This window comes from Exophiala oligosperma (assembly GCF_000835515.1).
Source record: "Exophiala oligosperma strain CBS 72588 unplaced genomic scaffold supercont1.10, whole genome shotgun sequence".
NCBI lineage: Eukaryota > Fungi > Ascomycota > Eurotiomycetes > Chaetothyriales > Herpotrichiellaceae > Exophiala > Exophiala oligosperma.
Genome location: NW_015622827.1, coordinates 60,200 through 74,173, shown reverse-complemented (window position 1 = coordinate 74,173; position 13,974 = coordinate 60,200). Strand labels below are relative to the sequence as shown.

Here is a 13,974-nt window from a genome sequence, read left to right as displayed (position 1 = left end):
AGGTTCATCCCGGATTCTGTCCGCTTGAATGACACTCCTCTGGATAAATGAGCAGTAGTGGGTTAATAACTAGGGACGAGGCTGGCGAGGCTGATGACTTGTCCACAGCCTCGTTTTGGTATTGTATCTATTTAAATCGCCGACTCCACCCCTACATTTTCCGTATCTTATTCTATTCTTCGGCATTAGTCTATCGCTACATGTTTGACAGCACTACCGTGATACTTTTGTTCCATGTTTGGTAAAATTGAAATTGAGCAAGTAGTCACTGTGATCTTGAAGACGACAAATACATTATTCCAATTGATTCAGATCGAGAAATAAAACAAAACAAAGTAACATCGCTTTCATTCACAACTTCAACGAAAGATCGGACACGAGTAGCAAGATTCGAGGTCTTTATTTACCTACACATTTCAATCACCCACCACGTCCAGGTTACCTGGGCTCTTTTTGACCACCAATCTCACATATCAGCCAATTTCCATCCAACACCCACTTCCATGATAAAAGCACAGAGAATATCATCCGACTTGATCACAATCACACATCAATAAAAACTCGACGCCACCACCGACCAAACAACCAGCACAATGAGTTCCCGACCCACCCACGACAGTGAAGGCGGCCTCCTCCCCGCGATTTTGTGTCTTCACGGAGGAGGTTCCAATTCCACGGTCTTCAAGATCCAAACCCGTCGATTGATCTGGACCCTTGAAAAACAGTTTCGATTCGTGTTTGTCCAGGCCCCCATAGAAGGTACTCCCGGTCACGGCATGTTGCCGGTCTTCGCCTCTTGCGCCCCGTTCTACCGTTGGGTCAATCGACGTTTCAAGGCCGGAGAGAGTGAGGTGGAACCGACACCGCAGGAAGAAATCGACGCCATCGACAAACTCATCCTCGACACCATGGACGCCAACGGGGGTGTCGATTCTTTCAAAGGCGTCATAGGTTTCAGTCAGGGTGCCAGATTGACCGCGGGGTTACTGCTGAGACAAAAGATTCAAGAAAGAGATTCTGGGGAGAGCAAGACAAAGTTCGCCTTCGGCATCATGATAGGCGGACCTTATCCCCCCATAGGTCTTTCACAACAGGTCAACGCGGCAGATTACCCTCTACTCAAGGGGATACCGACGGTCCACGCTTGGGGCAAGGATGACCACGTCAAACCGGGCTGTGAAGCTCTGGCCAAAATGTGTGAGAGTGACGTTTGTTTCACCATGGATTTCGAAGGTGGTCACCATTTGCCACTCAAGGACGTCGAGGCCAAGGACCTTTGTGATTTGATCATGGCGGCTTGGTACGCCGGTGGAGGAAAGTACGGGGTCGGTGCGGATGAGAATTATTAAACTAGATGATTCGTATGAAGAATAAAACAAACATATACTCGTACGCTGAAATGAACACAACGAGGCAAAGCAAAGGATTGAGGCGGATTGAAGCGAATGAAAATTACACCGCATCACGACGGTATTGAATTTGTCCAAGGTAGAGAGAGTAGACTTCCAGATTATGAATTTAGTATTATGGGTATCAAACGATGTACACGGTCCATTCGATGGGATCCTACAAAGACACACGAGACATCTCTTGAACCTGCTAACTGATTTCCTGCCCATTCTATCACACAAAGGACATGTACGGACTCACACTGGATCAGATATAACCTTCCCCCCTTCTGAGGTGCTTCAATACATACTCCAACCACCACTTACGTTGATGACCTGACCACTGACCCAGCCAGACTCTTCGGAGCACAACCAACCGACGACCCTACTGACCTCGTAAGGTTCACCGACCCTTTTTTCCACGGGCGTGCCGTCTCGTTGCATCTTGACGATTTCCTGTGGGATACTGTCCAACAATTCACTCTTGACCGGACCGGGAGCCACCGAGTTCACCGTGGTTCCATTACCACCCAACTCTGCCGCCCAAGACCTCGTCAGTCCTTCCATGGCCGCTTTTGAACTCGTGTAGAGACTCAAGTCCGCGAACCCGGCTCTCGCACCAACACTGGAAATGTTGACCACCCGCCCGTGCGGTTGCAGGTACGGCAAGACGGCTTGGGTCAAGAGTATTACACCTCGGACGTTGACACCATAGACATAGTCGTAGTCCCGGACCGTGAGATCGGACAACGGTTTGGTGACGGACACCCCGGCGTTGTTGACCAATATGTGGATCTCGGGTCCAAACGTAGACACGCAAGTCTCTACTATCCGAGAGGGAGACCCCGTGTCTCCCATGTCGGCACGGACGCTGACCGCCTGGGACGCGTTGGGTAGGTTGTCGATCTGAGAGATTAGGTCGTTCGCTTTCGGTTCGGAAGATGAGGATGTGTATGTTATTACGACCTGAAGAATTTCAGGTCAACACATCAGATGTATCTGTACAGTATCGACAAAGACTCCGACTCCGGTAATTACCAGGGAGTCGATGAGAGGGAGCAAGGGGTTGAGCGAATAGGCAATACCTTTGCACCACGTTTTGCCAGGTCCAGCGCCATATCAGCTGTTTTTTTTCCGGGTCAGGTATTAGTATCCTGTTTGACATTCAAGCGGAGGAGATGTCTCTCGGGAGAAGACGCAATCGTCTACAAGTTTCAAGTGTGACTCGTCTCGCAGGACATGAAAACGCACACTCCTTACTCACCTCCTAATCCCCTCGTCGAACCAGTCACAATGGCGACTTTCCCCTCGAGTGTCTGTGCCGGTAAATCTGACGCCATAATTGGATGGTTTGTAATGGTTGATGATGCCTCTCTCGGTACTTTGGTCTTTGATTCCGTGATAGATACTTCAAGTGCAAAGATACAAAAAGAAAGCCACTGGGAAACACCTTGGACACGCTGTCGACGGTCGCTCGTCTTGAAGGAGTCTTCAAGTCTTCGACGAGTAGTGCTGTAGCCGGTGTAGTCGTCGACGAGTCCGTTCCGAACGAGGTCTGCTCGGTGTACCGAGAGTTGGTGCGGGAATGTTTCGGCCGATAAGTATTCTGATCTGCTAGAATGATCAAAACAGTGAGAATAAAAAATGAGATTGTTTTTAATCTTCGTAAGAGCAAAACAAACTCCTCCTAATCATATTGACAGTTTAATAGCTGTATATTACCTACTACTCATATACCCCGATGTGATGAAAATGCTCAGAAGGTTATTGCCCACATATTCTTTACAAAGGGTTCAGATGGATACAACGATGCGGCCGCAAACACCGCATCTCATTTTTAATCAATCAATTGATACTGATGAATCCAATGCTGACAGAAAAGATAAAGAGAATCCGAATGTCCATCTCAATCTCAGATTATATATCCAAGCTTGATTCATTATTGTCGTCATCTACAGAATCTTGAAGACATATAGATATACGTGTCACTCATGACAACTGCTCTTCCAACATTTCCTCCTTGTCCATCTCCGAACTCACTCTCTTCGTGAGACTGAAATTGTCTCTGAAATTCTCTTCCCATTCACGCCATGGAGGAAACCTAAAGTCGTCATGGACAGGTTTTGAGTCCTGCAAAGTTTCCTTTAGTCGCTGAATCCGATCCACCAAATAGGTCACATCTTGAGGTTCCCCTTTGGGTGGACAGGATCCCATGAATTTCCTTCCCACAATGTCGACCAGAGTTGTAAAGTCAAACGACCATTCAAGTTGGCTGCTAGAGTCAAGTATAGCCCAGAGAACCTCCGATGCCGAACTTGTATCGCCGACTTCCTCCACCAATTCCAACCATTTCAAAAAGATGTCGTTGCCAAGTCCTTTGCCAGAGACACATTGTATATAATTGCGAGCGTAAACCGACTCAACAAGTCCGAGTGCATCGCATGGTCTGTTGGAGGAGAGCCTTACAAGGAGCCGTTCCAGCAACAAATGGTTGACAGGATGGTTGTCGTCCTTTTGCAGGTCGTAGTGCTCAGCGACTATTTCCTGGATGTAAACAATGTCACTCAGCTCGGCCCTCTCGACCAATTCTGAGACCATCGTCTGAGTTTCCGGGGTGGACGACGAACTCCAGGAGTCCTTCGAGAGAAGCGGCCCAGATGAGGACATGTCTGGTTGATAGGCACCAGGTGGCTTCAGTTGAGCTAGGCTGAAATCTCCTGCGAAAATGGACTTTATTTCATCGATGCCATTCAGCTGAGAAGCAAGATCTTGTATCAAGCCATCGAAAACATCGCCATCACCCACCAACAGTCTCTGTGAGGTGCAGATTCGGGAGGCAACATCGATGAGTTGACTCAATGGCACCGATTGTAGATAATTGTCGAGAGCAGCGAGCGATGGACGATGCTCAGCCAGTGTTTGGAACCTTTCGGTGACATCGCGTTTCATGATTTCTTTCACAAAATCCTTCAGGACTGGAGAGAATGGATCGTCACGACACCCCAGAGAAATTCCGCGGCAAACTTCTGCAACCTGTTGACATGTGGCACCTGTTGTCCTCAAAGCTTGCCCAAGTTTCCAGGCATCTGTGTCCATATCAAAGCCCAATTTGCACCTAGGAAAGGTTTCACGGACTATCCGCACCCATTCGCCGACCAGACTAAACCGCTTCTCTTTGACCAATGCACATATGATCGTGGTAGATATTCCGTGGAGCGGAACCAAACCTGCGTCTTTGATTCCACCGATCAAAAATTCAAAGCCTTGTGAAGCACTATTCGTTTCAAGGTATCGCCGGAGTATGTCGTTGAAAAGTGACGAGAACTGGTACACCCTTGTTCTACTGTGGCCAGTCGTGTGTATCTGACTGAGCATCTCTTCAACGTCGATCCAATCACCGCTGCTTGTATACAACAGCGCACATTGGCTCAAGATGTATGGCCTTACATTTTCTCCATAGACCGCAATGACAGCATCTATGAGGTCGTCTCTCTGCCCAGGATCTTGCTTCCGAAGCGCCTTTCGCAGGACTGGTACGAATGCCTGGTCTTTGTGTGACAGTTTGCTTCGTTGAGCAAGTCTATGTATCTTTGCGAGCTCAGCCACACAAGATTTCTCGTCGTGATCCTCGCAGAAGATTGCCAGGTATCGAGGGGCAAGGGAATAAAGATGATCTTTGTGCCTCCCAGGAACAGAGCTGGGGAAAAATATCTCTTGAAGCCTTTCGGAAGTCGGGGCAGTGGCAAGCAGATAGCTTATGAGCTTCATCACAGGTGCACAGATCAGGTCGTCAGGTCGAAACGAAAACCTCCAGCTGTAGAAGATAGCTTCAGCCATGGCCCAGTTCGGAGCATTGTGTTGGGTGTAATATCTCATAGCAGCAGACCATCGACGTAGTCTTTCTTCGTACGTCAAAGTGAGCTTTTTAGGGCGTATGAAATTCTGTAGTTCGAGATATATTCTCGGGTTGACATTTTTGGTAAAGTGACTGCGAATGGAATACGGAATGAATTCCAGTTCATCAATGCCTGTCTCTAGCCTCGGTGATTCAAACACGCGACTTCGCTTTGGCCAATGGGGACCGTATTGCTGCGCATTTCTACGGTAAGAGCAGAATTCGTTATCCAGAGCTGTGTGCGTTTGTTCCGTAGTCGACTTGTTCATCATCCAAGAAGACCACGAGGGACGGCTGTTGGGCCATGGAAGGTCCTTTCTGGCATAGTCTTTTAAGTCTTTGCTAGTTGACTGTTTATATGACTGATTAGATGAAGTAGGCTCGGGGGCAACAAGGAGTTCCCTGAAAATCGAGCGTCCTCCTGCTTTAGTGCTGGACTGATGAGGCGAGGTGGAGAGGGGCCTGAATGGAAGACTGGTCACAATGTTGTCTTCGGCTAATGAAGTGCGAGTTTTGAGTCCTGCGTCCAGCAATGGCATCGTAGACTCGTCGTCGTGAGCTCTTTCGGATAAGATCACAGGATCTTCTTCCATCAACGTCGTTCGCATCGCACGTCCCTGGATGGATCGATCCGTGAAATTCTGGTCAGATGACCCATGTGGAATGTAAGCGTCGTTCGTCTGCTTCTGTCTGCTCGTGTTATAGTGGTGATGTGCAGGAAGCCTGCGGTTCGAAAGTGATCCGATATTCGTGCTTTGCGAGGAAAATCGGAACTCTGCGAAGGATGGCTCGCGTTTATCTCTTGATTGCCAGACATGCTTCCCACGATGGATCCTCGAGCCAGACGTGGTGAAATGTGTCTTAGGATTTGAGATGGATTCCTTGATCCGTGGGACAGGGTGATATCGTGGTACTATTCGTTTCTGTGTGCAAGAAATTTTGTGGTCTTCCTCTCGAGGTATGGAATCTTCCTTTCCTCCACCGTCATCATTCCCGCAGAATGTAGTGGTCCTGCTGATGGTAGAAAACGATCTACGTCCAATCTCTCTCCGCCTCCTCTTTGCGCGCCATTCTGGAGATGTGACATCTTCGCCTCTTTCTGCTGCTTCAAACATTTCTTTCAGACGGTCGGCGGGGGACCCATTCGTCAAGGACCGTAAGACCTTCTTCGTTTCGATGATGCGCTCGGCTAGAATGAGTTGACGTCGAATCTCACAGTGCACTACTGCAGCACCACAGAGACTGCCCACGGCTCCAACGACTACAACCGCAGGAGGTGATAAAGCCAGTCGGCGGAGAGCTCGCAAGGCGTTCTTCGAGGGAACAATTGGGGTCGGAGAGATCATGGTGGTAACATCATTCACACATTTGGATAAGGCTCAACGAGCCCAAGAGCCCAAATGTCAACGGGAGAATAGTCCAGTAGAATACCACATTTCCGAAACTTCACAGGGCGGCGTGGTGATGATCGAGTTGGCAAACTATACAAGTACAACAGGTCGCAGAAGGTCGCAGGCTCGATGAATCGATCTCCACTAAAAATCCGAAAGTTAAAGTGGTGCTTGAACTTCTTACTTAAGCGCAGCCTCGTCACGCCACATCGTACACCAAAAGATTCTTCGGTTCAACCACAACACAACTAGGAGTGCTCTCTATTGTTGCCGAATTTTAAACCTCATTGCGAGCATGGATTGATGAGATTCCGTAGATGCGTGCACCAACGAAAGTCAAGTCGTCTCTTGTCAAATATTTGCCCCAAAAGAGATGAGCTGCCCTAAGGTATATTGGCCGATGGAGAGCCATAAAAAGGACCTTAAGCTGCTTTGAACTTTCGTTTCCATCTTTCTAAATAGCATAGAAATTAAAGAAATCTATATCTAGCAAGATCGCTCAAATTACGGTAAGGAAATGCATCTAAAGATCTCAGAACAACAAAAGTAAATCCTCCATCTTACATACATGTACTGATATAATACATCAAATCGATGACTGTACACCAAGACCATGTCTCAGCTCATGGGTTTCACCCATCGTGGCTATCTTGTTCATGATCAGCTTCAAAAGCAGTGTGGTCATGCAAGTATACTGTTTCGCGTTAGCGGAAGGCTTTGAACATCTCGATCGAGTCAGGACAGAGAACGTACCATTTGGCTTAAGCAGCCAGCTCAGAATGAAAACCACAACAAAAATACTGGCAAGACATAGGAAAACTATGCCAGCATAAACGCCCACTGTTTGGCGATAGATCAAGTTAAATACTGTAGGAGCTACCACGCGAGCCAGCGCGTGCAGCAGTCCACTTGCACCCAATACCTGCCCCGTCCGGTCAGCAGGAATATGCTTTGTCAGGGCGGACTGTAATGTCGGACTCCCAATCCCACCAAGACTAGCGATCATGCCACCGAGCACCATGATAGCGCCACTCGGCGTGAGCGCGTAGCCTAAATAGCCAATCAAATCGAACAGTATCGAACCGCGAATAATATTGATGTCGAGCATGTCCGCACCCTTGTGGCCTGCACTGCTGGCGCCGCCGGGAGCAGGGCCGCGGAAGATTCGGGTCAGAAGGGGGAGAAGGAGCACTAAACAAAGCACCCGACAAACGTTCACCGCGGACAGGAACATTGACGAGTCCACAGCCGTCCAGCCGAAGCGGTACTCGGCGTATATGATGATAATCTGCATCGTACCCATTGCCACACCGAACATCATCGTATCGATAGCAGCAAGAACAAAAAGGTTCTTGCGCAGGGCGGGTGACGTGCCCTCGCCAGTGGGTCGGAGCACCCAGAGAGGTTTGAAGAGATTATAGTTGCGAAGCTTTGTGACGAGGTCTTTCCTGGGAGTACTTGCGCGTTTGTCACGCCGCTTCTCTCTGGCAAGCATCTGCCGCTCTTTGGACAGGGACTCTGGAACAAAGAGAGTGATGAAAAGTATGTAGAATACGTGACAGCCTAAGGCGAAATAGAAGACTACCATCACCGTGCCTGTCACTTTGATCAAGTAGCCTGCCAGAATTGGGCCCAGAGCGATACCGGAGAATAATGTACCGTGGAAGTACCCAAAAGCGACATTCCGGCGTTCCGGAGCGGAACAATCACTGGCGTACGCAAATGAGAGGGCCATGGCTGTGGTAAAGGATCCGGAGAGACCGTCGAGAAGGAAGCCGACCAACATCCAGTAAACGGAAACGCTGCCAGGGTTGCTACCGACGATGATGGTGATGATTTCGGCCATGAAAGCACCTAATGATGCAAACACAATGATGCCTTTGCGGCCATACCGATCCGATAGTGAGCCTAAGTGAGGCGAAATTATGGCAGAGAAAACGCCAGCGAGGAGACTGGCCTCGAGGTTGAAGGTCGCAACACGAGATTGAACCTTTGGATCCCGGCATTGAGGATTTTCGTCACCTAGAACCACGGGAAGGAAGTGAAACGTCGGATCCCTGCGAGCTTGATCGGAGAGGTAGTCTTGACATATCAGATCCAAGACCAGATATGTCTTTGGGACGATGATCCCACCAAAGGCGATACAGAAAGGGAAGAAAGCTGGAAGAAGCCAGAATATTGACGGTTTCTTGTACCATGGGAGCGCATGAGAGCCATGTGCGCCGTTCCATGGCTCATTGATGGCACGTTCATAGCTTGTTCGTGCGCGAGAATATGGTGTCTTTCGAGAGGCATTACGGCGTCGACGCGGGCTCACCAAAGGGCTATTCTCGTCGTCTCCTTCGGTGCTCTCGTCGTCCCCATCCCCGACGTGGAATTGTGTCTCGACGGCGGGACCAGGGGCGCTATTATCCGACAGACCTGCCTCCTCTTGTGCCTCTTCAGCAAATACTTCTTCAGGGTCCATCATGCCGGTTGAGGAAGATAGCACACGCTAGTACAGCAATCAACTGCCTGCGTCGCAACTTGTGCTGAAATACGAGGTTGGGAGGTGGATGAAGGTGGAGGTGCGAAACACGGTATGGGCGCCCGTTTACCGCATCTGGGCGACTGAGATGGAATACAGATAACAGACAAGGACTTTCGAATATTCCCAGACACCGCAGGCAGCACAATTGATTGATAATAATGATAGAGGAGTGTAGATAACCGGTTTAGTCTTGACGTAATTGGTGTTTGTATCCAGAGGAGAAAGATGGCATTGGGCGCACTGGGTACGGAATACTTGTTGTCCTTGTTGAAGGACCGGCATCCGGGATGGGTACATTCCGACGATACGAGTTCCATCCACGTCTTGGGGGTCTGAGCAAGGGAGCATTTTGGGTGGTTCTGAGGTCCGGTTCGTCGCTTGGGGCTGGAACGATCTCTGGATCTGGCAGCGGACTTGAGCTTGATAGCCCGTTAAAACCCACCTACGGAATACGATTTAGGGGCAAATGGCCGCCCAAAAGATGCTTGTTCGCTCGCTTAGAACTTCACAGGCCCGGCACGAATCCATTTCTCCCATTTAATTCTCGTACAAAGCTCGTACTGGGTCTGAGCAGGGCACAAATTTCCTAGATCAGTTACTCCATAGAATGATAGGAATAGTATGAGAGCAGTGACTTTTGAAATTAGTACTCGTAGTAAAAACACTGTAGGTCAAGACATTCTACATATACATTGTTTTGCCATTACTTCACCGTGGGAAGTATCTTCGCTTGCTCTCCCGCAAAGAACTTCTTTTGCTCCAGACATCTCTCACTATTGCAACCTTGACATCTCAAGTGCATCTGCCGTGAAGAACTCTCGCCGCTTTTCAAGTGCGCATGTGCAATGTCAGCCAAAGCCTTGATGAACGCAGGGCTTCCATTCAAGCTTTCCGCTCTCTTGACACCTGGATGTCCCTTCGCATCCTCCTCTATCACTTCCAAGTCCAGTTCGTACAAGGTTTCAATGTGGTCACTTGTGAAGGCAATCGGAACCAGAATCAGATCCGTATGACCTCGAGCCACATATTGCTTGACGGTATCGCTCGTTTGCGCACCCAGCCATGCAGACGGTCCAACTTGAGACTGCCAGCACAAACGGTACGGCTGTGAATGCCCTAGTCTGTGCATAACAGCGTGGACCGTAGCTGCCACCTCAGAAGGGTAAGGGTCGCCTCTGTTGACCACGCTCATTGGCAAACTGTGCGCTGAGAATAGGATAACCACATCCTTTCTTCGCTCCTCGGGATATTCTGCCAATTTGGCTTCGATGTTTTGTGCAAACGCTTCCACTAACCCAGGGTGCGTCGGCCAGCGATCGATTACACTCCATGTGATGGCGCCATCCGGGTTTGTTTCGCCTGTAGCTCTTTTTCCTTCCAATCTGTTTCGCCATTTCCACAACTCGTTCAGAGAGCTGCCTGTGGTAGAACAGCTGTACTGTGGGTACTGCGTGAATGCAACTGCGCGACCACCTCTGCCTTTCCCGAAGCCATCCTTGAGAAGTTGCTCATACATGTGCTCGGTCAGTGGGTTCGCATATCGGAAAGCGACGTAAGGTTTATGGGGTGCCGTCTCGGGAGACATCTCGTCTAACAGTTTGCACATCTCTTCGCACTGATGTTCCGACCATTTGCGAATGGGAGAGCCTCCACCGATAGCAGCATATTGTTTCTGTATCTTTGGGGTCCTCCGTCTTGATATAAGTGGTCCCAGGTACGACTGGAGGGGACCGAGAGGTATCAGGTCGCCGTCGGCAAATAACCTGCTCAAAAAGTCTCCCACTTCATCGGTTGTAGATGGACCGCCCATATTCATGAAAACCATGGCTGTAGGACCTTGCTTGCCAACTTCATTTTGTGTCACAGGAGGGGTCACAGTGGCCATGCATGACTTCTGAAAGCCATTCGTCCCAAGTAAGCCAGCTGCTGGCCGAGGACTGCGGGTCGCCAGCGATCGGGTGAGGTGGGTGGCCGAATGGCGTATCGACATTGTGAGCGTCCGGATGGTCGATATATCGTTGCTACGGGGCCATAAGTGTCGGACGAAGATAGAAACAGTCAGTTGGATAAAGAGAAAGATATAGACCGAAGTGCCCGACCGTTCAGGTTGAAAAGTGCGAAAGGCGGAATTCTGGTTTCATGATGCGTCGTTCCGCCACTCAGCTTGAGTGTAATTGCATTGTTCTCCGAGCATCTAGACGTCAGATCACGTGTCGACGCGTCTTTTGCGGGTGACTTATGACTGCATGAACGCGAGCTGCCTGTTTCCCACCTGAGGCAATTGACATGGAATTTCTGCCCCACCAACTCATGGATTTCTTGTCGACATTGCCACGCTTCCAGGATGGCTGATCTACCCTATCGATCAAAGGCAGAGGATGATGCGGCCAGAGAGGATGGAGAGGACGATGAGGAGGAGGAGATCGATGAGAGCGGGTACAAGACGGTCAAAGATGCCGTCCTCTTCGCCATCGAAGTCAGCGATTCAATGTTGAAGAAACCACAGACATCAGGGTCAAAGAAATCAGACGCCACTTCTCCTCTTCTCGCCGCTCTGAAATGTGCCTACCATCTGATGCAGCAACGCATCATTTCCACCCCTCGCGACTTGATGGGCATCTTGCTTTATGGTACCCAAGCAACAAAGTTCTACAATGAAGACGAAAACTCCGGCGGCGGCTGGTCATTTCCTCATTGCTACCTCTTGACTGATCTGGATGTTCCCGAGGCTTCAGATGTCAAGGCGTTGAAGGAGCTTACCGAAGCAGATTTCCCTGAATCTAATGACATCTTCCGGCCCTCGAAAGAGCCAGTGTCTATGCATAATGTTCTCTTCTGTGCAAACCAAGTCTTTCAACAGAAAGCGGCCAATTTCACCTCCAGGCGATTGTTCATTGTCACAGACAACGATGATCCTCATGCTGTCAATAAGGAGACACGAGCCCAAGCAACAGTCAGAGCTAAGGATTTGTACGACCTCGGTGTGATTATAGAACTGTTCCCAATATCCACCCCAGAGCATACCTTCGACACAAAGCACTTTTACGACGACATCATATACAAAGCGTCGCCATCAGATCCTGATGCCATTGCATACAATCCATCTTCCATTGTTGACTCCAATGAATCGAAGCTAGCAGCGGGTTCGAACGATGGCATATCCCTACTACAAGCTCTTCTGACCAGCATTGCCTCAAAGGTTACACCCAAAAGGGCACTCTTCTCATCCGTTCCACTTGAGATCGGTCCAGGTCTTGAAATATCGGTAAAGGGATATCTGCTCTATAAGCACCAAAAACCAGCCAGAAGCAGCTACATCTATTTGGGTTCTGAGCGACCACAAATCGTAACCGGAAGTACTGAACAAGTTGCCGAGGACACCCGTCAAGTCCAGAAACCCGAAATCCGGAAAGCCTACACTTTTGGTGGCGAGCAGATTACTTTCAAGTTGGACGAGGCCCAGAAACTCCGAGATTTCGGGAAGCCTGTGATCAGAGTAATTGGATTCAAGCCAATATCACGATTACCACTGTGGGCTAACCTCAAGAATTCATCATTTCTTTATCCGTCAGAAGAGCATGTTGTTGGCAGCACACGTGTGTATAGTGCTTTGTATCAGAAACTGTCGAGGGCCAAACTCTTTGGACTGACTTGGTTTATTCCACGAAAGAATGCCACTCCGGCCATGGCTGCCATGGTTCCTACAATGTCCGCAGAGCCTACAGATGGCAGATCCAATGTGGCTGGGATCTCGCCCACAGGAGTACCTCAAGGTCTCCATTTGATCCCACTGCCCTTTGCGGACGATATCCGACCGAATCCACCAACAACCAGACAAGAGCCTCTACACGCTCCAGATGACCTTGTGGATGCCATGAGGCCAATAATTCGTGAGTGGTGATCTATTATAAGAGAACAATTACCGGCTAATCCGTGGTCTAGAACAGCTCAATCTTCCGAAAGGAATATACGATCCTTCCAAATACCCCAACCCAAGCCTTCAATGGCATTATCGCATCCTACAGGCACTAGCGCTCGACGATGAGATTCCAGAGAAGCCCGAGGACAAGACAATTCCGAAATACCGGCAGATCGACAAGCGTGTGGGAAACGAAACCATAGAATGGGGCAAAACACTCGAAAGAGTCTTCAAAGAATTCCACATAGATCATCCAGACTCGGTTCCTACTGGTTCGAAGCGATATACCAACGGTCATGCATCCGCCGCTTCAGGGTCAGTGGCAAAGAAGGCAAAGACGGAAGGAGGGGACGGAATGAGTGAGGCCGAGGTGCGAAGTCTGTGGCAGAAGGGCACATTGTCAAGCTTGACAGTTGCCCAACTGAAAGAAGTCTGCGGAGCGAAGAAGCTTTCGGTGACCGGAAAAAAGGCAGATCTTGTTGACCGGCTTGAACAATGGCTAGAGAGCAAGTGACTGGTAGGAATCTGTATGATTATGCTGCGAGATACCCATGACATGTACGTTACTGGCAAAGAAAAATAAAATTGGTAGGACTGTATGGTCGATCATTGCAATCCCAGTCATATCCAGAAGGACGCGACTGACACTGCACCCAAGATCAGCCAAATTGGTTGTTCTCCGTTCCAATAGACGAATTCTGTACATCATGGGCAACCATTAGGTGACCTCGTAAGAAGTGCTTTTAGATTGGACGTGGATTTGCGTTGTTCAATTTTGTGGAAAGGAAGGAAAAACCTTTGAGAAATCGTGTGCTGAAATTAAATTTATCCTGCGAGCTGGAAATTGTCAA

General features: G+C 49.2%; 6 protein-coding genes across 6 annotated transcripts; 2 read left to right on the top strand and 4 right to left on the bottom strand.

Moving 5' to 3' along the window:
* Positions 1-188: 188 nt before the first annotated feature.
* On the top strand, positions 189-1,349 carry PV06_09226 (uncharacterized protein; the record flags this gene model as incomplete). Its single annotated transcript, XM_016410652.1, has 1 exon — positions 189-1,349. The coding sequence occupies exon 1, from the start codon at positions 594-596 to the stop codon at positions 1,347-1,349; it is 756 nt and encodes a 251-aa protein (XP_016258459.1). The 5' UTR covers positions 189-593.
* Positions 1,350-1,598: 249 nt separating this feature from the next.
* Positions 1,599-2,912, bottom strand: PV06_09225 (uncharacterized protein). Its single transcript, XM_016410651.1, has 3 exons — positions 2,653-2,912; positions 2,474-2,511; positions 1,599-2,354 (listed from the first exon to the last, which is right to left on the bottom strand). Exons 1-3 carry the CDS (start codon positions 2,726-2,728, stop codon positions 1,689-1,691), a joined length of 780 nt encoding a protein of 259 aa, XP_016258458.1. The 5' UTR covers positions 2,729-2,912; the 3' UTR covers positions 1,599-1,688.
* A 374-nt stretch (positions 2,913-3,286) lies between these two features.
* PV06_09224 (uncharacterized protein) lies at positions 3,287-6,767 on the bottom strand. The gene has a single exon (XM_016410650.1). It carries the CDS (start codon positions 6,627-6,629, stop codon positions 3,378-3,380), a length of 3,252 nt encoding a protein of 1,083 aa, XP_016258457.1. The 5' UTR covers positions 6,630-6,767; the 3' UTR covers positions 3,287-3,377.
* A 257-nt stretch (positions 6,768-7,024) lies between these two features.
* Positions 7,025-9,508, bottom strand: PV06_09223 (uncharacterized protein). The gene is made up of 2 exons (XM_016410649.1): positions 7,428-9,508; positions 7,025-7,368 (listed from the first exon to the last, which is right to left on the bottom strand). Exons 1-2 carry the CDS (start codon positions 9,142-9,144, stop codon positions 7,307-7,309), a joined length of 1,779 nt encoding a protein of 592 aa, XP_016258456.1. The 5' UTR covers positions 9,145-9,508; the 3' UTR covers positions 7,025-7,306.
* Positions 9,509-9,821: 313 nt separating this feature from the next.
* PV06_09222 (ferrochelatase) lies at positions 9,822-11,329 on the bottom strand. Its single transcript, XM_016410648.1, has one exon. The coding sequence runs from the start codon at positions 11,192-11,194 to the stop codon at positions 9,908-9,910; it is 1,287 nt and encodes a 428-aa protein (XP_016258455.1). The 5' UTR covers positions 11,195-11,329; the 3' UTR covers positions 9,822-9,907.
* A 163-nt stretch (positions 11,330-11,492) lies between these two features.
* On the top strand, positions 11,493-13,804 carry PV06_09221 (uncharacterized protein). The gene is made up of 2 exons (XM_016410647.1): positions 11,493-13,094; positions 13,147-13,804. The coding sequence occupies exons 1-2, from the start codon at positions 11,549-11,551 to the stop codon at positions 13,635-13,637; spliced, it is 2,037 nt and encodes a 678-aa protein (XP_016258454.1). The 5' UTR covers positions 11,493-11,548; the 3' UTR covers positions 13,638-13,804.
* The last annotated feature ends 170 nt before the right edge of the window (positions 13,805-13,974 follow it).